A 24,843-nucleotide genomic window follows, 5' to 3' on the forward strand; every position below is an offset into this window, starting at 1 on the left:
CACTTAGGAAAAAGCGTCGGCTAAATTAATAAACTGTAAAGTAATATTCAGCTGTTGTTTGTGCCCCCCCCAATACGCATTCACACATTGTGTGCTGGCGATGGCTTTATTGATTTAAGGTTATCATTAGTGGTGAACACTTTGACTAAACATCGAATAAATAGTTACAGTAGCTGGCTTGAGTCAGTGTTACATATCCCGGCACCAAAAATCAATTAATTCAATAGATTGCGCGACAGTATGTATAACTCATTTAGCAAACTAGTGACGTGTAAAGTATTTTAAACAGCCTTAAAGTGGAATTACAAAAAACAAAAAAAGCTTTTTAAAACATTTACAAAAATATTGGTCCACAACGAAATGCTGTTTTCCCTAACATCATCTTAACTCTTTGTAACACTAAGTAATACAGTGTCGAATGTGTTTCTTCTCTTGCCCTTCGCACTTGATTTAAGAGGAACATCTCAAAATTGTGTAGGATTAGAAAACACATACTGTAGTGCATTTGGACACAAACCCGACCAAATCTGTTGTAGAGATGCCTCATTTTTAAGACATCTCTATAAGCATCCTGGTTATAACCACATACTAACATCTGTATCTGTAGTACCAAGACAAAGAAACATGCAGTTGCTCTAGTAGTTGCCGTTTAGGCTCAAAACATTGCTCAGAATGGGTGTGATATGTTTCTCATACTGGGATTCTGCAACTGTGTGGTACACCACTGGGGATGGCATTCGTTGACTGCAAGGCTAGGGAGAAAAGTATGGTTATCAATCTTTTCTATTATTTATTTCAAATGCAGCTGAGGAGATCCTACAGTTGATTGTGAACGTATGTAATACTACTAAGGTACATTTACTACTAACGGCCACATCCTTTATCCTGGTGTATGAGGCGGGACAACTAGCTGTTCAGTGTTTAAGCTGTGGCATCATCTTTAAGGATTTTTTGAAATATCTGCTGGTAGAATGGAGAGAAAACTAGCTTGTTGAGGTTAACCAGACGACCAAACTTTACAGCCAACTCTTCCAGCTCTTTGCTAATAGGCGCTAAACCTCCGGGCAAGGAGGGGGCGCTCTTGTGAACGCTGGACTCCAGGACCCCCAGCAGGTAAGTCTGGATACGAGAGTCTAGAAGAGAAGAGTATGAGGCGAGGGGAGCAAAAACACAGGAAGTAAAATTAGATACTTAGACCCTACTCTCGAAACATGATACTGTGGGTTTGATTTCAGCGATGGCGAGCACTCCAGGTGACTTACCTATGACCTTGCGTACGGCGTTGTCGGAGTGTGCCACTGCAGAAATCTGACCCTTCAGGACCCTCTGACGGTCAGAGGAGAATGGGGTGAAGCCATGTTGAGACAGAACCTCACCCAGATCCACACACAGCCGTTCTGCTATGGTCGCTAAAGCATCGGCAGCCCTGAAGGAGCTTCATACGGAGGACACCGCTCGTTAATGAAATGCAACACGTTCTCTACCCGTTCCCATGAGAACTTTCTCAGTCACACTCATGTTTCAAGACACACGTTTCAATTGGATATGAGGGAAACGACATCACATGGCGTTTAGTTCTTACGGCTGGTGGAGGTCAGTGAGCAGGGTGTAGATGGTGTTCTTCAAGGTGTCCATGAGGCCCGGTAGACCAGCAATGGCCTCTCCTGAGGTGTTGTACACCACCAGCAGCACTGTGGCCACCAGTGCCAGCCTGCCCACATCTCTCTTCATCTCCTGGAAACGCACCTGGTCCATCAGCACTGTCTGGAGAGCAAAGGGGGGGAGGAGGAGGGAGGTATGGGATTTGAGTATTGGGAGAGAAAGGGGGTGATACAAGTCATGCAGAGGGGGAGTAAGACTCAACCACAGACAGAGACAGGGAAAGAGAACAGACAGTCAGAATGACCTCAAGATACAAACAGCCTTTTGTCTTGGCAATTGTGTGTGACAGACAGACAGCCATGTATACCTCAGGGAATGGTTCTGAGGCGTGGTCCCACTTCAGTAGATAAAGGAAGGCATGGTTGTGAACGTTCACAGGGAGAAGAGGGAGAGGGTTGGAGGCAGCCATACCAGAGCCATCTGCCCCACTCTCTTGTAAAGACCTCACCGCATCTTCAAGCCATTTTTCAGTCAGATCTAAGGCGTCTAAAAAAAACGTGTTTTCTTTCACAATCAGTACATTTCTCTCCAACAACAAGCCATACAACAGTTGTACAAAATAACAAACACAACATATTGCATATCTTGCATATTTACACAAACATTAGGATACTAAACAGATAAACAAACCATATGATAAACAAACAGAAGCTGAGACAGCTTGAATGTCAAAAGACAAATTCTTCCTTACTAGGTTGTTTATCAAGAAATTCCTGGAATTTGTTCCTCTCGTACTCTACCGACTGCTGGAGGAGATGTGGTCGAATACTGCTGACTGCAAAGTTGGCCATGTCAATCTTCATCTTATCCAGGACTAAGAATATTGCCCTGTGACACGCCGAGAAAACATAATATGCGTTGAACAAAAGCAATCAAGTCACAAATTGGCATGATCCCATTAAATCAATTACTAACTCTGGCCTTTTAGGTTAACAGGAACGTGCATTGCAATAGGCAGGTTCTTGTTCCCACACAAGGGGTACAGACATTTAAGAGGTAGCAGCTGTAGATAGCAGCACCAGACCAGCCTCATCCAGAGTCTAAAACCTACCTTAGCAGTGGCACGAGATCAGTGATCTCCTTGAGTGCTCGAATGTCCCCATCCCTGGAAGGGGCGCAGAGAGACCCCATCATTCCCACCACAAACTCCACTACTTTACGGATGTCCAGAGCGCTGTTCTCTGCCTGCTGCTGGATAAGCTCCAGGTCCAAAACCTCCTGGATGAGGGCGCGGAGCCGCGTGTGACCCGGCCCGGTCAGCAGGAAGGAGAGGAGAGTCTACAAGAAGGACAGCAAGGGTGGGGGGTGAAGCTGCTACATACTTTCCTTGAACACATGCATCTGGAACTGAAGTCCATAACAGTGATTCGTGACAGACCGGCTTCTGTCCTCACTTCTTTGATTTCCGCCAGGAGCTTAATGGCATGGTGATATGATGGCGGCTCCTCTCTCAACTGGCCCTCCAGGCAGTCCCAGAATGCTTTGTGCATGACCTCTTTAATTTTTTTCTCCAAACTGCAAACATTTACAGATGGCACAGTCAGCCACATCATTCTGATTCGTATAACTTTCCAACCTACAGATCATAATTCCAAGACCACTTCCATTTCTCACTGGAATTACAGTATTTCTGTTTCCTGCTTTACCTTCCCTCCGGTGGCTCCACTGGCTTCACCTGGAAGCCCTGGTTCACCACGATCTCATGGGCCAGCGCCATGTTGGTCACACCCTTGGCGGTCCTCATAAGCTCCTCCACAGACACAAACCTTGTTGGGCTGGCTAGGCAGAGAGGAGACAATAATGTGACAAATGCCCATGAATGGAGGATTTAGGATGGATTTGATCCAACTTTAACTGATGGATTATAGATCATTACTTTTCTCCATTAGAGAGTCCTCAGATATCTCAGTCCTGTCCTCTGTGTTGTTGTCCTTGCCACACCCAGGCTTGTCGGAGTCCTTAGGCATGATGGTGGGACCAGTACCGTGGCTCTGTTTACGGATAACGGGTCAACATTACGGAAGGATGAACAATAGCAAACCTACGCACCATCAGATCGAGAAAAAAACAAAACAAAAACATTGCAAACATCGCACATGCAAATACAGCTTTCACTGTGGGCACATAATTGATTATACATCAGATCATACGTCAGATCACATTAAAAAAAAATTACCAACCAAAAGTGTCGTGTTACTACAAAAACAGCTGACATCTGTTGCCTACACCCTTTTACCTCCGGACATGCACGACATAACATTAACTTGGCAAAACTGTCCACTTACCTAATATCGTGACTAGTTTGTGACAAGCTACCTAGCCAGCATTACTTGATCCAAGACTGTGAGGTGATGAAGGCTAGTGCTAGTTATGACGCAGTTATTTACAAGTAGTCTTGCTATCCAAATCGGGCTTTTCACACGTGGTTTATCCAAGTTAACCAATTCGCAGTGGCTGGAGGTACATATAGCAAGGTAAAATAATTCCTGCCAGATTTGGTTTAATGTTGTCTACGGGCCGTACTGCTGCTATATTATGCATGGAAGATTCTTCAGGTGTACCAGCGAATTCAGTTCCCCTGTTCCCCCTTCCTTGCGCGTGCGCGAAATCATGACGTTTTATCTTGTTGCTAGCGGAGCCATGTAAAGAGATTCTCTTTACGGCTCTGGTTGTTAGGTTGAGCTGAATGTGATTCATGCGTGTGTTAGCTTTGTTCTCTACAGTTCCTACTTTCCATGACCATAAGGTACATTTATTGTTCTTCCTTAGTTAAATTGACTCAAATACAGGCATTAAAGTATAGTAATATTAAGTTGTGTTTCTCAATCGTTATGTTAGTCGGATGTACATGCAAATTCTAGCTTACGACCTACACGCGACTATATGAATCACAGTGTTGTGTCACAAAGCAGTTGATCAACGGCAACCTGCCTTCTAGAATTGTACTTTATTTAAATTTTAACGACAGACATGAACATTTAAAGCGATTCTAAACACCAGCAAAAAATATTAGTTCTCATCTTTACAACATAGTAGACACAGAATCACCAAAAAACTGCACAAATATCTCTGGGTGGCCTTGATAAAACTGGCCAAGGAGCCGTTTCTTTTTCTTGGCCGAGTGCATTGGGTCCTCATGGATGCTTTTCAGCAAGGCATGCAGCTCGTTGGTGGTTGTAGCGGCGTCCTCAAACGTTTTAGTGGAGACTTGCTGACAGAACACTGAGCCTCAAAGATTACAGAACAAATTATCATTCAATGTGGCTTAAACAAAATCAATGAAGTAGGCTGAAATTATTGTTGGTGTGGTTGGTGCTTACCAGTGACATCGGGTTGCTTTCCGAGGATGATGCTGGAGAGTTTGTCACTAACCAGCTTGTGAAGGGCACCTGGTATCTAATAAAGACTGAAGTGTTAATGGCTTCAAAACAAAACCTTCCTTAAATCTGGCCGTTGTGTCAATCCAGTTGTAAACAACCACATGTGTCCAGAAGGGGAACTGTAGATTGGTTACCATCAAATCTCACATGCCTCTATGGTTTAGAATTAGACATAGTAGAGTACTGTAGCAGGTTACCTTAAATATGTCCTGAAGATTGTCCATCATGAACAGCAGAAGGAGATCCACCTTCTCTTTGGAAAGATGCTTGATGTGGATGATGGCTCTCCAGAAAGTCCTCTTCACCACCAGTCTGTTCTCAACCTGAGGAGGAAGTACCATGCGTGAGGTCAAGTGTGACTTCACTCAATTGCTGTGTCATGAAATGCTAAAGTCTCTTTAACTTCACTGTGCATCCCTACATTTGCCAACAGTGCATGGCAGAAGGCTCAGCTGAATTACACCCTTTTCGAAGGGTGTGTGTTGACAGAGATACTCTACACACACACACGTACAGACAGACAGCCTCTGACCTCCTTATCCAGTGGGAGCTCCTGAGGGTGGGCAGCCAGGGTCATGAAGCAGAGCAGTGTCTGCAGCTCCTCCCTCCTGTGCTGCTGGAGAAGCTTGAGGCTCAGCTGCATGGCCTCCAGAGCCTGGTCCAGACGGCCCTGCACTGCAGCACACAGCAGCCATGCACAACAGATGAATGAATGTGTGTGCTGACGGTTTGTCTAATGAGCTACATTGTTGTCAGGGGAAGGGGGATGCCCAGTAGATGTGAACGAATTACACAATTAAAGAGAAATGGCATATCCAGCTCGGTTTCATTCTACTCACACAACAAGTAATGAAGCTTGTGTGCCCCCATATAGCACATTTACTTGAGTAGGTAAGCATGATGTGTCATCCTAGGTCAGAGCTCACCCAGCAGGTCAGTGACTCCAGTATAGATGTCTGCCATGTGAGGGGACAGCAGGGGCTGGCGGTCTGGATGGCTGTAGTATCTCAGGAGGGTGTCAAACAGCAGGAGCTTGCACTGCATCATGCCTGGTCTACGAGGCTGGGCCTCCGGGCCCACACCTGGGCAGGGACCCTGCTCGGTGTCGCCCACCTCAGGGGCAGCACACCTGGGCAGCTCGCGGCTCACCTGGACCAAGTACTGGTCAGGGAGGAAGTCCAGACAGTCCAGCGCAGCACAGAGCCAATGATCCTTCCTGCCTCAGATGAAGATTCATTCGTTGTTATACATCTTGCTAATCTGTACGTTTTTGGTTGATCAGGGAATTGGTGCAGAATGCGGTTAAACTGAGAAGCCCTTGCACCAGAGAGCTTCCAAAAGTATCAAAATGGGATGAAAGAAATGATGATTCTGAACACATGAAACAAAAACATGGCATAATCACGTAGAGGTGATGAACCACCATGTTACGTACTGCGAGTCCCTGAAGGCACGGAGGACCTCTCTGTCCAGATAGTTGCTGGTGTAGATGAGGTCTGGGTTCCCGTTCCCCAGGTGCTGGGGGGCGTTGACGCTGTGGAGCAGAGTGTCCAGCAGAGGGAGCTCCAGGAGCTGCAGCAGGCGGAGCATGGTCTGCTCCTGCCACACATCATCCACCACTGGGGGAACAAAACACGGAAGCCTGTCCTTAAAATGTTACTACATCCCTTAATGCCCCATTCATTCTTTTAACCATTTCTCCTTCAGTTTCAAAATGAAGAACCACATGGGATTGGATGGGTGTGGAAGTATTTGAACTGATGGATTGGCAGTCTCAGGTCGACTCTTAAGACTTCTAATTGGTTGGTGTTCCATGGCTGTTTTTGGTCCCGCCCTCACAATACTGTGGTAGTGTTGAATCCATTGATCCTTTGCTTGGGCTTATATTCTCCTCCAGTGTCTTCAAGGGTAGGTTTAATTTAACAGGTGTACTGTGGGTAAAGCCAGTCTCATCTTGACTTAACAGGAAAAAGAGAAATGGATGAATAGATTTACAATGGTATAGGCATGCATCATTATACTGGTCCTGATATATACTGTAACCTCTCAATCAACACTTCCATATACTTGGAATCAAATACAAGTTCATGACAGTGTGAACTTGCATCTTAGGCATGAAAGTTATTTTAATTCCCATTCTAACAGTGCACATAGGACCAAAACAAGTTCCTTTCGTACATGCTGGGTTTAGTCCTGCAGCCGAACATGGTCTGGATCCCTGGGTGAAGGACCCTCTCTAGTTCCTCCAGAGACGGATTCTGTGCGTTCAGGAACCTGTAGAGGCTGCTCCTGCTATCATGGAACTCAAGACGTTTCTTCTCTTTGCCGAACACCTTGGTTCCCACTGCCTCAAACACGTTGCAGTCCAGGAGTGCCTGACACACACACACCACTTTGGCACGCTCAATTTCTACTCCCTCAAAGAACCTGAGGGGAGGAGGGAGTTGATTCGAATTGTAAATAATAAAGTTAGTTAAGTTAAGGAATAAATAAAAGCAACAAACGTGCCGCTGGAATGTATATAAAATAGGTTTTGAGAACCTGCAATGGAGGATGTGGGTGGATACGACATCCACCGCATCAGACCCCAGGAAACAGTCGCTGTGTGCCTTGAGATGCACGCGTCTCTTCTTCACCTTGACCGTGGCTCTGAGGTTAGCGATGATACTGCTCCAGATACAAGTCTGGAACGGCTTACTGGCCATCCCCTGACCTAAACACATACAGTATTGGGGGAGGTAGACATTAATGCTAAGGGTAAAACAAACAAAAGGGTTGTTACAATGCGTGATGCACAACCTTCAAAAGTTATGAAATGTAGGCTAGACCCTGTCAATACATTGGGCCTACTCTGAAGGGAAGTCAAATTAGCTTAATTGACACAACACAAACAATTTACCTCAATTAGGTTGTGTAAACGTATCTTTAGACGAAAAATTACTACCCAGTAAAATGTAAGCCATTACCTGAAGGACGCAAGCACAACTTCTCCGCGAGATTTAGCGCTGCGGCCAACTCCTTTACTGAAGCCATTACTCAATTAACTGTGGTGACGTAATCGATGGTATGGCAGACCAACCTTTTATAGCCTCCCGTGAGCAACATGACACAATGAACTCCAGCCTCATATATGTAACAACCGAATACCAGAACAAACTTACCTTCTGTTATGATTTTAATGAACGCATTGTGTACTACATTAATAAAGAACAATGTGCATTTAGTTTGGCTTGCTATGCGTGGCTTTATCTAAAAGGCTTTGCAACATTTATGTATTTGTGTTTGTTCTACCTCTAGATGGCAGCAAATACCCTTAAACTGTCAGCCCAGAAGTCAGTCTGGTACAAACTGGCACAACCTAAAAAGGTATGTTAGATTTAAGTGGTAGGCCTTTGGAATATTTCAACTGACAGCTTGACATGTAGCATTGAAACACTGTAACACGCGTATTGTGCTTGCTGTCCCTCGCGCTATACCTATTGAATCCCCGCCATTTCATCCTCTGCGCGAGGCTAGAGACCCCTTACCTGTCCGACCCTAAACCATTTCCCGGTGTTGATCCATTGCAGAGCTACGGTACGACAGTTAACCACTGCTGTCTATTTACCCTACTTAAAAATTGGTAAGTTTATGTCACCGTCAAGCTTAGATACAGGTGGCTAATGTCATACTTAATTTCATTCAAGTTTGTTAACAATAACAAGCTGTGCTGCTATCAGTGCTGACTAACTGAATTGTTTTAATCTACCTTGTTAATCGACTATCATCAGCTAAAATTAGACAGCTACAGTATCTAGCTAGCTGTCATTCTCGTTTTGCCTAGCGACTCTCCGCAAACCGTTTAACTAATGTCAGTGACATGGCATTATCGTAATCTTCAACCCATCATGGCAATAATGTCTGTAGGCCATATCAATCATAGTGAAACATGTCCCTATATCTTACCACTGGTGTGGGCTTATCAAGTACGTTTTATTATTTTAACGTTGTACTACAAGTTGTAGCCTTAAAGGCGGGATAGTCAAGCTTTGCAAACCCAGGAAATTTAGCATAAGTTTGAAAGATTCAACCTAAAACATCTCACTCCCTTACTTCAAAGCCATTACCCCCAAACAAATGAACGTGCGCCTGACTACTGCTGGGAGGTAGGTAGACAGACAAGCAGCCCGTCCAATCATTGCATCATTGTGTTCGGTTCGAAAGCCATCCAATCGTTAAGGTCGGTCTGAACTTAATGATTGGTTGTGTTTATTACAGTCCTGCGACATTGCACAGAATTCTGATTGATTTTATTGTTAAACCTTTTGATTTATTGGTTGTTATCAGGGTGTGAAGTTTATTTGAGCAAATATGACAAAAAGTGCTGCTCAACCACATTGCTTACCCTGCCTTAAATTGAGTTGGGGGGGGGCATTCAGTGTAAAGCTAAATACCTGGTACAATAGTAGATTTTCTGATGAAGGGAAACACAAATATCAACCATATGCTATGTGTTATTGGAAATTAAATTGTTTCCCCAAATTGTGTTACGAGTTTACTTCTTACAAATGCATTAGTCTGCAATCATTACTGTGTTTTCAGTTAGATCTATTTCTTTTTTCCATTTTAATTGTAATGTTAGTTGCTAGATAATAGTGCTGCAAGCAACAAAGTCAGCCTAGCTTCCATTATAGATGGCTTTGTGATTAAACCCATATTATCATCACCTAAGGGCTTAACTGGATTTCAGTAGTCTGTTTCCTCAGAGCATTACAAAAACAATAGTCATATAACTCACAAAAGATAATACAGACATCACCCTGCTGATGGGAATTATCCCGTTTTATGGATGGTGTCCTTTTAATTTTGTCTTTCATGGCTTCTAGAATTGTTTAATACCTGCTCAAGTGGATCAGAGGAGAGGGGAATAGAAAGGCATTTTGAGCTCCCCCACCTCAGCCCCCCTCGGGTCACAATGTCAGTTTATGATTGTAGCAGATTCTAACGGGATCATTTAATTCCTGCACATGATTTATAACAGGGCAGGTTAAATGGAGAAAAGGCACTCTTTTATGAAAGGATCATTGGTAGTGGAGACCTCCCACTTAAAAACCCAGTCATGATGATAAGGAGACTGGGGGGGGACCATCCACAGGTCAAATTAAATAACTTATATAATTTAAGCCAAATGACAGAACAATTTGTCCATTCAGCGTTATGGCCCTGACCCCTATTAGACTCTAAGGACAGCTCCATATTCACCTTGATGGGTTGAAGATGTTATGTTCTCGCTCAGAAGTAGGGAGACACTACGGACAGAACTGCCACGCAAGACCCCCTCACATTAGAAGACTTCTGCTATGATTTCTTTGGCTTATAGTCATTAAAGGGTAACTGAAGTATCTTTTTTTCATACTAAAATACTAAAATTATCGACAGTTACATGCTTGTGTTAAAGATAACTAATACGGATGTTATCGTATTTGTTGTATGTTAGAATTATGAATGTGTGAACATTTTACAAATATACTATATATTGCTTTTCACAATGGCTCTCTGAATGCACAATTCTAATTTAGATGATATATATTTATTTTCTTTTTTTCTTTTATTGCTGTCTCCATGCACAGAAGGTAAAAGGCAGTGTAAGAAAAGGTAGCAAAAGGAGCCAAGCCCCACTCTAAACGTTTTAACGAACATTCAAATGGATCTCACTGCAGACTCCCCTCTTAAACCGGCAGTAAGTAAACTCAGGTTAAACCTGCCTTATTAAAGTAGCGTTTAAAACTGTATGTCTCTAAATCAAATTTTGGTATATTTAATTAAATATAATGTTGACTTTAATAGTTTAATAGAGTTCTATGTGGCTGTACTGGCCTTGTCCTGAAGTCTACATAACCTCATAAGAAATTGAATGTAATAAAATATTTGATGCAGATGAAAAATATATAGTAATAATCATGCACTGTTTTTGTTGCATAATTTCCCAGACAGGAGGACATGATGTTGAATATCCGTTGTTATACATCCCACAAGAGGTGGACAGTGGAATCATCTCTCTACAGCTTCTGGAATTTAAAACCAGGCTGTTAGAAGCAGTGGAGGAGCTGCACATTCACAGGGTAGACTATCATAGATGCTTACTGATCAACCTGGTAACAAAGTCATAAACGATAGCAACAAGGAAACAACTTCAGCAACTTTTTTCAAAATTTTCTTTGCTTGAGTTACTCACAAAAATAGGAATATAGCGTAAAAAGCCATCTTTGGGAATATCCACACACCATTACAACTTCCACTCTCTGTAGTTTGTCACATTATTGACCAAGAGGAGCTCAGACACTCTGGCCCAGTGAGGGGGAGGAAGGGAGGGTCACGTCCTAGAAAAGGAGGCATATTATGGGTTTCACAGAGGAAGCTCCGAGCCCTTTTTGGCAATCGACACGAGTCATCTGTAGTTGCACATAACATCAAAATGGGGGTCATGCAAGCTGAGCACCCTATGAATTCATGTATTTCCTTGTAAAAATGATAAAATAACACCAGTACCCTGAAGCAAGCACTTTAAACTTGACACTTGCTGGACATGTTTAAAGGTTATAGGAGAAAAAAAATAAACTATTGTCCATCCTGGGCTTTTATTGTTACGGCCATGTTTCTGAATCAGAAACACAGACTTTAAATCAGTGTGATCCCGGGGCTCATCATTAAAGTAGCACTTTGTAGTTGTAGCTGTTTATTGGTGTGGGGTTAAAAGCGAGAGGATGTCATGATGTCAGACATTCTGCTCAGGTCAAATTCCTTAGCTTTTCTTTTTGTAATTTTTTTTTTAAAGCATGGCCCAACATCTGCACTACCACAAAGGGCAATGTGAAAGTCATATTCTCTCACTCTCTCTCTGTCTCAAGTAGTTTTTTAAGCCTCATCATTTATCAGTCAATTATAAACCAACAAAATTACAGTAGACTGGATTTCTTTAACGTTTTGTATAAGGACGGCCCATCTGATTCTAGATTTTCTGCCCTGCCCACACCCACTGAGACACTCACTTCATTATACCTCTGCTGCAAAATAACAGCTTTATCTTCTTTCTTGAAGTGTATTCTAAGCTAGTAGCATAGTTTAATGGGAACTTATAAATAAGCTCTGTGAACTGACTCCCACATGCATATAAAAAGTCCCCTGGTTGTAGAAAGCAATTGACTTTTACCTGCCTTCTCTCAGAGAACAGGGAGGATAAGGATGGCTTTACTCTGATATCACCAGTCTAATGTTCCACAGCTTCTCCAAGATATGCTGGGCTGCCCTACTGAAACTTAATGCATACTTTAGTCTCACTTCGGGCAATTTATAGACTTCAGAGACAGGGGGGGGGATCACTGCTGGTGTATACTTCCTGGACTAGAGTTTAATGATGAATGGGAATTGATAAACAGGGATCTGGTTATGAGGACATTCATAAATACTTCTGCCTAGGCCGCTTTAATAAGCACTTTCGGTTCTGTGAAGTTTGTAAATCTCATATTTATTGAAGTGTCTATTAAAGTGTATACATTTCTTATTCCATAAACACATTTAGTGTGGGTTATTGAATTGTCTTGTTCCCCCCCAGGATGCAGAGACTAGAAACGAGGATCAGATGAGTAAGCTGGTGTTGGAGACACAGGAGTTAGCATGGCAGAAGGTCGGTGCCTGCCAGTTTAGTTTAGTTTACTGTCTGTATCGAAGCAACAGCAGCAGATACAAAATGGCCAGGATTGATCTGTCACCTTTCTAGTACTTGAAACTGAATTCTGTCAGATTCCTCGTGTTGTGTGGTAGGAATCTCTTCAGCGTCAGATGGAGACCATGGCTAACCAGCATGCGGAGTCTCTGGCCAGTGTGAACAAGCAGGTGTTTGGTTTCTCTGTCCCTTCTGTCTGCACACTGGGAATATGCCCAGAAAAGTGAATGCTGTTATTTGAACGTTCTATTTGATTTCTCCTCTTGAATTCAGTTTCAGATCAAACTCGGGGATGTTGAAGGAGAGAAGGTATAAAGAAACATTTGATGTATAATTGCAGATTTGGATATATAATTTTGGAAAAATATATATTATTTCTCCCAAACATGGCATATTTATAGTCTGTTGAAATGACTGTAACTTTGAAGGGAAGGTATCAGTTGTCTACAGAGTTAAAAGACAAGGAGACCAGCAGCCTAAAGGAGGAATTGAAACAGTTACAGGTATTCAAAACCCACAGAAACACACTTCCACACACACACACACACACAAACCTAAACGCACAAGCCTCAAATCCAGAACTCCCAAAACGCGCACATCAACATCAAGCCTTCACTCTGTGACGGTTGGGCCGAGCATATCTTATCAGTGTACCAGTTATGTTCTATAGTTTAGGGGTGCGTCTTATAATGGGAACAACTACCCCCCAGTTGACCTTCTGAATAGGGCTGGACGAGGCTCAGTTTGGGGGGTGACACCACCATGGTGATATATGGCCGTCTCCCTACGCTCCATTGATTTAACAGCCTAACCCTGGGATTGAGACTGGTTTAGAAAGTGGATTTTGATATTCTATCCTGAAAGATACACAATGGAGTCCTCTGGTGATGCATACTAGGGTCATTGTGTTTGATGCCGTCTTAACCCAGAGAAAATGTTTTATGTCTTATTTGGATTGAGTTCTTTTTGATCAACTGACTTTTAGGAACTGCTTTGCATGCTTGTGTGTTTTACTACAAATTGATGGATGTCTACATTTTATCCCCTAAAAGTGTTTTAAAAATATGTTTTGTTTTGTTTTGGTTGCCTAATGCTTAATTCATGCTTAAAGTTTTTACTTCCTACTGTTTTACAGTTGTTCAAGTACAGTTTGGAGAAGAAATTAAGCGAGCTGGTAAGGATTCCAATTATATGAATTGTTGACAGAGGATAGTGGGAGTGGGAGGAATTAAAGAGGAGGACGAGGGGGATGGAACAGCTCATCAGGACTAACGGATAGGGAGTGTGTGACACTTGAACCGGCTAGGCCACAGAGAAAATATCACTATTAAAATATTTTATATCTGAGGCTCGCTCTGTTTAACCTTCCGCTGTGGTTAAAGAAGAAATGAGGAGACAAGAGAGAGGGGGAAAAGGAGAGAGAATTTGCTAGATACAGACAATCAAACAATAACGACAGGCTTGACCAATAAAAGGCCCTGAGGCATGCGCTGAGTTGACTGCTTATCTCGGGGAGAGAGCAAGCAGCCAGGATGTTAAACAAAGGTCCCTTCAGCCCAAAGTGACAGCAGACTATACGCTGGGATCCTACTGTTCTGCATGTGCTGGACAGAGCATGCTGTTACTGAGAGAAATCACACCAGTTTCAACCCCCCCCCCCCCCCCCTTCATGACAAACCACACGTTTAGAAGGCAGTCGTAAACTAATACTGTTTTTGAGGGCAGGCTTTGTTCTTTAACGGAGACATATAAATATCATATGACAGCGTTCTTATAGGACATACAGTATTTGGGGTTTGTTGTTTTTATGTGGACCTATCAATGTCAAAATTCAGTTTGAAAAAATACATGTTTTTGTATCAGGATCAGAAGCTGCAGCTGCAGAGCCAGAGCAGGGACAGACACCTGAGCCAGCTGGGCGAGGTGGAGAAACGCTTTGGAGCTCTGTCCAGACAGTGTGCCCTGGTCAAACAGGCCCACGCTAAGCTGGAGCAAAATGGTATTGATCGCATTATCAATTTTATCGACACATGCTCATTTGACCATTAGAAATAGATGGCTCCCATTGTAGATTATTGTAGCTGCATTCCATTGGACGGTGCTTTTAATTCATTTATTTTTCCAAACATAAGGCTTGTTTGCTTTTGCAACTTTAGGCTAGAATGGTTTTTCCACATTCTGTGATAGCTATGGTCTTTGTAACGAGGGGCCATTGCAAATTGTTCTGTTATTGTGAGTGTTGATAACAATGGCAGGCCATACATTATCAGGTAGCCATGTCTTGTCTCATGTTTAACCATCAGCAGTGTTGTCATTTCATTGCCATGCTTTTTGTAAATTGGTTTATCGGTAGCCCCTAAACCGTACTATCACTATTTATTTAAAGTGTGGTGATAAAGTTATGGTTGTCTCTGTAGCTCTGCAGCTGCTGTTCATTTAAAGAAGATAGGACACGTTTTCTTTTTTTTGCTCAACTTTCATGTGGAATTTGTCTGGAAAGTGTTTTCCCGTTTTCCCTGTACCACATGTAGCTAGTATAGAGAGAAATACATTTAAATACATTTTAATGTCTAATACATGCTGCATATTATTAATTTAGATATGCAGTATTTGCAAGACGCTTTGGATAAAACTTCTGCTAAGTAAATTAAATGAAATTGGAATGTGAAAATGTTTTACTGTTGATTGTTTTTTCTACAGGTACACTCTTGCACTCTTGTGGGGAGTTGCATGTTGTTCAATTGTAACTTGTTTAACTGCATGCTCTTATGGTTCTTCCCTTTGGCACTTATTTGGTTTTCCACAATGTATGCTTCATGTTTTGGCTGCTCGCAATGTTTGGGGCTATCTCGTTGTTATGATCAGTGACCTATGCTCTTTTGTAAAGCTCTGTCTTGGAAGTCGCTTTGGATAAAAGCGTCTGCTAAATGCATAAATGTAAAATGTAAAATGTAAATGTAATGTAGACGTGTGAAGGATAAAATTAATATATATCGGGAAAAATAATTATTTCAAATGAATCATGCTAACTCCCACTACCGTTGTATCATTCTCTTACAGTGGACGAGTCCATGAGACAAAACAAGAAGCTGTCTTCTTTAAACAGCAGAAATGAGTCAACCATTAAAGCCTTAAAGCAGGTGAGCAGAATCTTCTCTGTCATTCACTTTTGGGGAATCTTCTGTTAAAGTACGAAGTTGAGGTGGGCGTCACAGCTTTGAAAAAAGATTTCACCAGGGTTTATGTTCTATCCATTGGGGAATCAGAACCGCTCTAATGTTCCTTCCTCTGTCCATCCAGAGCTTGGAGGAACTGAACAACAAACTGATCAATGCCAGAGTGTCTTCGGTGGGCAGGTCTGAGAATAACCACGCAGCCAAAGACCAGCTCATACAGCAGCTTCAACACAGACTGCATGTGGTAGAATACCTCCTTTAATCATCACTGTTCCCTTTGTATGACAGATTACAGATATATCTGCTTTACATATTCGTATAAAAATGTATATATCCATTATTCATATCGATGTTTGTATAATTGAATGAAGTATATGTCACAATATTCAGTGTTATGAGATACCCCCCGGTTATTTTAAAGGTACAATAGGTATTCAGTAAAAAAAAATAAAAGAAGAAAAGTTTGGTCCCCTGTAAGCATGTTGTGTAAGCTATCCCTCTGAGAGTTGTTTAGCAACACAGACAGCTCAGTGACCGTGGAATGTCAATTACTAACTTTTGGTGGGGCCCCACTACTGTCCAGGTTATAATATCCCAAATATCATCTTCCAGCTATGAGCCTTCCTCGGCTGTTTTTTTGTAAATCCAATTTCAATCAAACTCGAGCTGGAGGAAAGCACGGAAGTTGAACAAGAATTGGGGGTGCTGCTTGTCATATTTGAATTTATTTTATAATATTTGATAATTTTACCTATTGCAGCTTTTATTTTTATTTTTTAGGAAATGGAAATGAACAAAAAGCTGGGAGAGGAGAACGCAACTGAGAGAGCTGCTAAGCAGGTGAGTATCATCCAGTACAGTACAGTACAGTACAGTACAGTACAGTACAGTACAGTACAGAGTAACTCTGCTGCAGGATGGAAACATGGATTTGTATGGAACGTTGAATTTATAATTAAATTAGAGGAAGTTGACGTACAGGGAGTCAAGGATCATAGTTGAAGCTAAATATGTCCAAATGAGAACTGTGTGCAGACTTGTTTTTGTGTGTGTGTGTGTGTCCGTCTGTGTGCGTGTGTCCATGTGTGTGTCCGTGTGTGCGTGTGCCTGCTTGCTTGTGTGTGTCCATGTGTGTGTGTGTTCAGGAGGTGATGACTTCCCTGCAGCACACCCAGCAGCTCCTGCTGGCCCAGACGCAGGCTGTGTGCCGATCAGAGCAGGAGCTCCGCACCCAGAGAGAGCAGCACCAGGTCCTGCTGCCTCTCTCTGTCCCTACCGCACCGCACTGTCTGACTGGCTTTCACCTCCACGTTTTGATTTCAAATCAACCCTCAATTTTGTAAATTCATTCATTTCATGGCTGACACGTGGTTTAAATACCAGGTTGGAACAAAGACTTCTCAGCCCTATTTAAAGGACTATAAGGCAAATTCATACAAGGACAGGAATAAATGATGATGGTTTGCTGCTCATAAAGATGATCGAGGGCATTGTATATCACACTCTGCACATTAGTGCAGTCGTGAAGTGCAACCTGAGGATAGTGTGTTTATTCTCCCTTTACAGCCTCCACTCATTTATGGGGCTCTCCACCCCGCCCTGCCCCTACCTCGATGTAATTCACTATCACACTTTCAATTCATTAATTAAAAACATTATGAACATGACACAGCCAAACTGATTTGTATGAGCACCTCTCTCTTTTTCGCTCTCTCACTTATTCTCTCTTTCTCGCTCTCTCTCTTATTCTCTTTATCTCTATCTCGCTCTCTCCCATTGCTGTTTAGAGCCCTCAGTCGAGGTTAAAATAAACACATAAAAATGTATTATTGCATTAAAAATCTCCCGGATGATTAATTTTATTGCAGAGCCTTAAAGGAGAACATGAAGTGATGCGAGCGAGGGTCGATGCTAAAGAAGACAGATCCTCAGTGCTGGAGGAGCAGAGCAGGAATGCCAGGCTGATCTGGGGAAACGAGGTAGAAAGCTAGCTAAAACGAGGGGTAAAAAGATAATAAAAAGATTTTAAAATAATGCTCCTAAAAATCCATAGTTGACACCAAAGATATATTTTGTGTGTTTGTCCGTGTGTGTGTGCGTATATATGTGATCAATGCACTGAACTGTATGACAGGCTTTCAAACAAAGACCTAGTTTCCATAAAGTCGGATACAAAATAAAAAAATGTCTGACATATTTGAACTCTGGCAGTGTACATTGCAGATAAATGCTGATAAAATCCATTCAGCGAATCATAGGTTTGATTCAGTTGAACCTCATCAGACTTGCCATAACATACATCTGCAGATACAAATATATCTGCATAAACTGTCCATATGTCAAATCAGTTGTGTGATGGTTGGTTTGGACAATTGCTGTGTGACCTATAGAAGCTGGAGTTGCTAGAGAGGATCCGCAGTGAGCAGCAGGACCTGAGGTGTGTGCGAGAGGCCTACGACAGCCTCCACCACACACACGCTGAGCTGCTCTCCCAGGCCGTGCCGTCTGCTGAGCACACACGGGAAGCACAGGTAGAACAAGCTCAACGCCGCACATCCACCTTCTCCTTAACAGGGAGGTCAGCATTCAGCCAGCGAAGGTTCCTCTATGACTCGTATGTTCCCTGTGAAGGAGGATGTTAAACCCAACCAGAACGCCACCGCTGAACGAGGAGGCCTGTCCAGTCATAGTGGTGACGTTTTAGCAGAGGATGTGCTTGGAGGAAAGACTGTGGATCAAACCGTACAATTTCACCCGACCCAGAATGATCGACAAGGTAAAGATATACTTGGTACATGGATCCACAATATTAACATTTTATGGTATGGGATATCAAATATATTTCGTCCTGGTGAAGGACACAGGCAACCTTAAAATCCATAAAAAAAAAATGGAGGGTGGCGTTAAATACTGTAGTAGAAGCAAGAAGTATTTGTCTCACCATGTGTGTCAATGTTAACCATAGAGCACAATTTCTTGGTAATGCTAATCTATTGACCCGCATAGATAAACCCAGTGACACAGTCTCTTCCATGGAGTCCCAGAGTGAAGGTCAGACAAGCTCCAGTCAGGTTATCACCCTCCCACAGTCCCCCAGTGTTTACAGCCCAGGCTGTTTAAACACAGACAGTCTGGTCACAGAAACGGCCGCTGTGGTGGACGTGCTAACGAGACCTGTCTGCGGAGCGCCAGAAGGTCAGCCAGGCGAGTCAGACCCTGAACCCAGACGCAACTCGGCCCAGGGAGAGAGACGGGATTCCGATCCTACTGTGCTCTGCGGATTGCCCGATCGTGCCTGCAGGTCTGGCGACGTGGGAAGCGGTGAAGGTGCCGTGTGGACGCGGCTATCCTGCTCAGACAACAGGTCTGTTTACAGTGGAGCAGAGGGCTCAGGCCCCGCCGTCAAAGTAGCAAAGGATGAGAGGGAGGAGGAGGAGGGAGGGATGGAGCGTAGTGAAGAAACGGCAAAGCTCCAGACATGCTCTAAACAGGAACCCAGACACAGAGGCGGGTTATCCTCACCCGAGGACGTTGACCGGCACGATCCCGAGGCTCCAGTGACCCAGAATGCACATCCACACAGGGAAGCAAGCCACATGGAGAAGGATAGTGAAGTCAGACTGCATGCTCGTGATGATTCATTTAGCTTATCACCAGTCGAGGCCCAGAGCCACAATGGGGCTCAGACTCAGCAGGCGGATCCACTGCAACATCACGAGTCAGAAGACAAGTCGGAGAAACCAGTGAGAGAGAGGCAGGGCGTTGGGAATTCATCCCAGCATGAGCCCTCAGCATGTCAGAACACCTCACCAGAATCTGCTCCTGTCACTGGAACCTGTCGTTTTGGGACCTGTGAGACCCCCGCAGAACCCACAGACGCAGAACTGGACCCTGACCGACCACCACCACACCTGGCCTCCTCCATGTATGTGGACCCACCTAGTTCGGCAAGAGAAGCAGAGTGTGCAGTGACAGTGGCAGGAGTGACCAGACACCAGCATGCTGATGTTGACCAACAAGCTATATCCACCCTGGCTGAAAGTCCAGTTCCTGACCCTGAGAATGATATGGTGGACATCCCTCTCCGTCTCAACCATCCCACAGAGTTGGTGGGCGAGAGCCAGTGTGGAGACATCGACCACCTGGCCAGCAGCAAGAAGTATCGCTCAGCGTTTGATTGGACCGCTCAGAATCATACCAGGAACAAGCTAGGCCCTCCAGACAAGGACCACGGTACTCCAACATCCCAGAAGCCCTCAGTGTCTGACCTCAACATCAGACAACCTCTCCTGAGCCTTCCCACCTTCCTCCAGGGCAGACAGGGCAGCAGAGGTAAGATGGTGTCTATAGAGGACAGTGTTAAGATCTTATATTAATGTAAAAAAAAAATCATTTGTGCCTAAGACTTTGATACAGTACTGGAAATGTAAATATGTCTAGTGCCCAATGTCCGATCCAGCTAATGTCTTATCATCCCATCTCCTCCGGAGATGCAGTCATAATGCAGTCCGGAGCAGCAGAGGTGTGTTCTGCTGCCGGCCCCCTGTCCTCCCTTAGAGAGCACCAGCAAGGGGAATGGAAGGCTATCAGAGAGGCCTTCTGTGACACCTCAGCAGAAAAAGTATGTTTACAAAACTGTCCAAAAAAATTATCAACTGTAAACGTGCTCCCCACAAGGGAAAAATATAAAGGAAAGAAAAGCAATACTTGATGAAAAAGAAAACCTTGCCAAAAAATCATTATTGAAAAAATAAATACAACTAACAACTAATGAGCTCACCTCTGAGCTATGCGGAGCGATGAATAGGTCTACAGAAGTGAGCTTCCACTCCACTTCCACTTCCAAATATATTTCAGCGCCCCAAACTGCAGCATTTTTCTCAATTAGAGCTTGATAAAGACCAGCAGGAAAGAGTCACAGTGTATCCGTCACGGAAATGGATCACCGACTCCTTAAGGGATTACTGCTACAAGAGGGATCAACCCAAACTTGCCAGAGATCCATTGACCTGTTAACCTCAGGGAATGTCTTTCATAAAATCTCCAACAGTGGGGTAAATTCTTTACCCTAGTACAATAGGGATCCCTCTGATATCTCCCCTAAACGATAAACACAGGCACAATTTCAAGAGAGCGATGTCTGAACGAGCACTCCCCGACAGCCATTTTTCCTCGCTGTCAAGAGTTTGTGGCGTGCGTAGCTTCAGGGGTCACCGGGAAGCTGCGTCGGGTTAAAGGGTGTTAGACGTGTGTCCTGCACAGAACAGGCTCGCAGACAATCACAGAATGGATAGGCTGTGGGAACAGGTCTACTAATGATCCTGTGCTACCTCTCCTCACTCACACACTCACTCACTCCTGAGTCGCCATCGACGCTGGGAGGACTGTCCGCTGCTTATTGATGCCAGGTGCTTTGTATCGAGAGAGATGCGAGTCGACGTGCTCCGAGCGAGTGGAAGAGATATCCGGAAAAAAAGAGATAAAGATTTGAACACGTTGTGCGTCTGTGGTCGAGGCTAACGTTGGTGCGTTTCTGCAGGAGGGCAGAGTCTCTATCTCTGTCAGTTCTCCTCTCGTCCCTCAATACTCAACTGCCACCAGCAGGTTGCCATGGCAGCCGAATAACTCGAGGTATGTTCACCCACCCTACCTGTCACCCGGGGTCAAAATCTAGTCACTGACAATCTTTTATAAAATATCTGCGATGTATCAGCCGATGTATCAGTTGTAGCATTACATCGTGGATTTAGTTGAGTTTTTTTGTTCAGTTCCTAGCTGATTGTGTGTTGGTGTGTCTCCTCTCTCAGCGACAGCTCTGCCTTCAGGGGGTGTGAAAGGATATGTTCTCTCTTTCTCAGTGTACCTTCTACAAAAAAGGATCAAATCGAAAGTTTAGACTAGTGTTGAAGACCTGTCTGTCCCTCCCTCTCCCCCCAGCTCTGGAGGATGTTCTGGGCTGGACCTGTCGGCTTCCCAGGACATAGAGGACACCCAGCAGTCTGACATCCGAGCCCAGATCACCAGGATAGAACAGTTCCTCTCCTCCGACCGGCTCCAGACGCCCAAGAGACGCAGGACAGACCGCATCTAGTCCACCTACAGCTGAACAAGACGAATGACAAGGATGTTTGTTGAATGATTTTTTAATTAACATGTTCATGTTTGTGAAGTTATGCATTCTGGACTGTTTATTATTTGTGTTGTACTGTGGTTTTTCACTGTTTCACTTATAAATGTGAACTTGACTTAGTACGTTGACAGTCTGTGTTTGTACAAGGCTTTCAAACTTTTTTTCAACAAAAAAAAAAGATAATTGAGGCACGGACAGTAGAATGAAACATACTTTTAAGGACAAAAAATCAGGTGACCTTAATGTAATGCACTGTGCCGCTGTTCCATGGCATTAAGCCAGGCTGGATCAGATCAGTATCAGAAGGAAGGGGAAAGTGCCACGACTTAATTGTTTACAAGCTAATTAATGTTAATTACTCCTGTGCCAATCTGGCTGGGGTCTCGCAGGGACTTTAACGACGGCTGCAGCACTCACCTCCAGAGTGGAGCTAGATTCACCGTGCGGGGCCGCTATAACTTGGGGACTAATTGGAGTGTACAAGACACGGGAATCAATTAGCACACATTAACCCAAATTAACAAATGCAAATGAGCCTCTCATTAAGTTTATGTCCCTCCTTTTTTGTGTGCGGAGGCAGAGGAGACCATATGGACACGTGTTGAGGTGACACAGGCAGTGACATATGCTGCTCGCAGGCCTTCCACAGTCGTTGGGGCGGGTGGCTGATTCACAGAGCAGCAGACACATTGCAGCATTGCATGGGAAGCTACAGGCTCGAGTTTGCAATCTGCAACGGTATTGTGAACGCAATGCTGCTGTTATCACGTTGGTATGTTATCACGCTATGTTACTAATATCAGCAGAGGTTGAGAAGTCTTGAGGCAGTTGCACGGTTCACTACCATGTACTGTATGCTCCCTTTTGTACTCCAGCTGCAGTTCTCAACTATAACATTATTCATCGCTTGCCCCAAATTAATGGCACACCTTTTGATGGTGGCACAAGGTCCACTGAGGTCCATCTTACTACACTTACTCATTATGAATACGTCACAATGTTAATGCCCCCATAAAGAAATCTGATGCGTTTGAGTGTCTCTCTACCCGCGGTACTGACCCTTATCTTTAGGAGGGAGGGAGGGAGTTTGGGAGGGGGTGTGGGGGATACGAGACAATATAGAGAGCCATTTTAATACACGCACACACACAAATACACACCTGCTCTCTCTCATTCTCTGTTCCTCACACACACACACACACAGGATTATGAAGTAGTGGTCCTTTGAAACAGTCAATTACACTTGGGTGCGGGAGGATACTGGGTGTTAATTAGCAGAGGGTTTTTATATAGCATGTAAATAAAGAGCCTGCTGACATTCACATTCCATCAGCATGTCCTGAGACCCCAGCAAATTAGTGTGTGTGTTTGCTTCAGTGGGTTCTGTGTGCATTCACCTAACTTTAGAATAACATACTCTCCCAACAGCAGTGAGGTATAGATGGTCTGGGAATGAGGGCTATCTTGACATTACCACTTGGCTGACAAGCTAGATATGATGCTCAAGTGTTACCACCCAAAGGCAGTATCCCTCAATTTGTTCTAGATATGTCAGTATTCTTCACATTTTTGTAACTGTAAATGATGACCCAAAATTGATTTTTTTTACTGTGGAAAGAGCAAAACCTGATATGTAATGTTCATGCTAAACTCATCAGTCCTGTTCTTGATTCCAACAGTTCTTTACTAAAGAAGAGGGTTGGAAAACTGGTGGTAAATCGTTTTTTTTTGTTGCCTCTAGTGGATGTGGTGTTTTTGGTGTGAGTGGAGAAGGAAGGAATGCCTGTGCCCAAAATACTCTTTGTGGCTCTGCTCAAGATTCCAGAGCTAGCCTTGGTGGGTAACTTCAAAGTAATTAAAAGTCATGACAAAACTGAAAACGATTTACGCATACCATAATATTGTTTTAAACCATGAAATTAAATACTTATTTAATGAATGTGCATACAGTGTTTTATTTGGCAACTTGCACTCGCAGCACCAATCTATTTTGGCAGGAAGGCCCATCGCAAATAATACATAGCCATGATATTTTGAAATTGAATTAAAAGGTACTGGTGAAAAGGCATGGGTAGCTAGCCTTTTCATTAACCCGACTTTTCACAGTGGTCAAAACCATTTCAAGAAATCTGTGAGCTACTTTTAAATGTACGTTTTTCTAAATGCAAAAGGGCTAAAAACTGGGTTTATGCATCGCTTTCAGCATTTCAGAAAGTCCCAAATAAAACGTAATAACCCCAAGCCCAAATCTTTCGGCTGAAATATTTCTTTCCACGGCTGAAACTGGTTTGTTTAACAAATTCTTTAATGAGGCTTTTGGTAGTTAGCTAATGCACAAATATTTTTGGGTCGTCCTAAACACTAACTCTGCACAAAAGCAACTACTGTGAAGACAACACCTCAACACTCCTTCCTCATCACAGGCAGTTACGAGTTAAATTCTTGCCTGATTTACTGTCCCATGTTATTGGAAATCTGTAAAAGCTATTAAAAAAAAAAGAGAAAGAAAAAAGTTTTATTTGGCAATTTTCTGCAACCTTCAACTAAACGATGGAGCTTTCTAAATAAATGTCTGATGCTTGTTGGGAGATATATCCTGAGGTTATAGAGCAATGTTTTGTCATATTATGCCTCTTTGCCTCAAAAGCCATCACAGTAAATCTAACAGGAGAATCTTATTAAAGTGAAGAGAAAGCGTTGTGTAAGAGTGCAGTCCTGCCTCTCTTAGAGCCTCATAAAGAGAAATACTGCAGCTGCTGAACTATGAAAACACTTACATGAGTGCGCTACACT

The 24,843-nt window shown here is 43.4% G+C and overlaps 3 protein-coding genes across 4 annotated transcripts; 1 reads left to right on the forward strand and 2 right to left on the reverse strand.

Annotated features, from left to right (window-relative positions):
* Positions 1–765: 765 nt before the first annotated feature.
* On the reverse strand, positions 766–4,273 carry tcp11l1 (t-complex 11, testis-specific-like 1). Of its 2 annotated transcripts, XM_062461806.1 has the most exons (10): positions 3,948–4,273; positions 3,539–3,653; positions 3,309–3,441; positions 3,057–3,177; positions 2,714–2,940; positions 2,354–2,490; positions 1,970–2,148; positions 1,583–1,764; positions 1,263–1,435; positions 766–1,133 (listed from the first exon to the last, which is right to left on the reverse strand). In XM_062461806.1, exons 2-10 carry the CDS (start codon positions 3,627–3,629, stop codon positions 922–924), a joined length of 1,455 nt encoding a protein of 484 aa, XP_062317790.1. In that variant the 5' UTR covers positions 3,630–3,653; positions 3,948–4,273; the 3' UTR covers positions 766–921. The 2 variants fall into 2 exon arrangements, with proteins under 2 accessions (XP_062317790.1, XP_062317791.1); XM_062461807.1 differs by lacking the exon at positions 3,948–4,273 and having other exon boundaries at positions 3,309–3,437; positions 3,539–3,655.
* Positions 4,274–4,590: 317 nt separating this feature from the next.
* Positions 4,591–8,162, reverse strand: LOC134021214 (DEP domain-containing protein 7-like). The gene is made up of 10 exons (XM_062461808.1): positions 8,009–8,162; positions 7,584–7,755; positions 7,221–7,469; positions 6,882–7,000; positions 6,474–6,661; positions 5,969–6,254; positions 5,575–5,717; positions 5,240–5,365; positions 4,983–5,058; positions 4,591–4,890 (listed from the first exon to the last, which is right to left on the reverse strand). Exons 1-10 carry the CDS (start codon positions 8,073–8,075, stop codon positions 4,685–4,687), a joined length of 1,632 nt encoding a protein of 543 aa, XP_062317792.1. The 5' UTR covers positions 8,076–8,162; the 3' UTR covers positions 4,591–4,684.
* A 2,487-nt stretch (positions 8,163–10,649) lies between these two features.
* On the forward strand, positions 10,650–22,768 carry LOC134020651 (uncharacterized). The gene is made up of 19 exons (XM_062460813.1): positions 10,650–10,761; positions 11,012–11,143; positions 12,634–12,705; positions 12,843–12,914; positions 13,018–13,053; positions 13,173–13,247; positions 13,880–13,918; positions 14,608–14,743; positions 15,805–15,884; positions 16,045–16,164; positions 16,701–16,760; positions 17,066–17,170; positions 17,789–17,899; positions 18,311–18,451; positions 18,552–18,696; positions 18,927–20,252; positions 20,411–20,541; positions 21,460–21,551; positions 21,858–22,768. The coding sequence occupies exons 1-19, from the start codon at positions 10,726–10,728 to the stop codon at positions 22,009–22,011; spliced, it is 3,063 nt and encodes a 1,020-aa protein (XP_062316797.1). The 5' UTR covers positions 10,650–10,725; the 3' UTR covers positions 22,012–22,768.
* The last annotated feature ends 2,075 nt before the right edge of the window (positions 22,769–24,843 follow it).

The sequence above is a fragment of the Osmerus eperlanus genome, chromosome 5, assembly GCF_963692335.1.
Source record: "Osmerus eperlanus chromosome 5, fOsmEpe2.1, whole genome shotgun sequence".
In the NCBI taxonomy this organism is placed as follows: domain Eukaryota; kingdom Metazoa; phylum Chordata; class Actinopteri; order Osmeriformes; family Osmeridae; genus Osmerus; species Osmerus eperlanus.

Bases quoted from the DNA above. Each gene is read 5' to 3' on its own strand.
- tcp11l1 (XM_062461806.1), bottom strand. From the start codon at position 3,629: ATGCCTAAGGACTCCGACAAGCCTGGGTGTGGCAAGGACAACAACACA. The intron at 2,491-2,713 runs GTAGGTTTTAGA...GGCGTGTCACAG, and splicing joins GATCTCGTGCCACTGCTAAG to GGCAATATTCTTAGTCCTGG. The intron at 1,436-1,582 runs GTAAGAACTAAA...CTCCGTATGAAG, and splicing joins CTCACTGACCTCCACCAGCC to CTCCTTCAGGGCTGCCGATG.
- LOC134021214 (XM_062461808.1), bottom strand. From the start codon at position 8,075: ATGGCTTCAGTAAAGGAGTTGGCCGCAGCGCTAAATCTCGCGGAGAAG. The intron at 5,718-5,968 runs GTGAGCTCTGAC...TGTGTGCTGCAG, and splicing joins TGGAGTCACTGACCTGCTGG to TGCAGGGCCGTCTGGACCAG. The intron at 5,366-5,574 runs GTCAGAGGCTGT...CTTCCTCCTCAG, and splicing joins AGCTCCCACTGGATAAGGAG to GTTGAGAACAGACTGGTGGT.
- LOC134020651 (XM_062460813.1), top strand. From the start codon at position 10,726: ATGGATCTCACTGCAGACTCCCCTCTTAAACCGGCA. The intron at 10,762-11,011 runs GTAAGTAAACTC...ATAATTTCCCAG, and splicing joins ACTCCCCTCTTAAACCGGCA to ACAGGAGGACATGATGTTGA. The intron at 21,552-21,857 runs GTATGTTCACCC...CTCTCCCCCCAG, and splicing joins TGGCAGCCGAATAACTCGAG to CTCTGGAGGATGTTCTGGGC.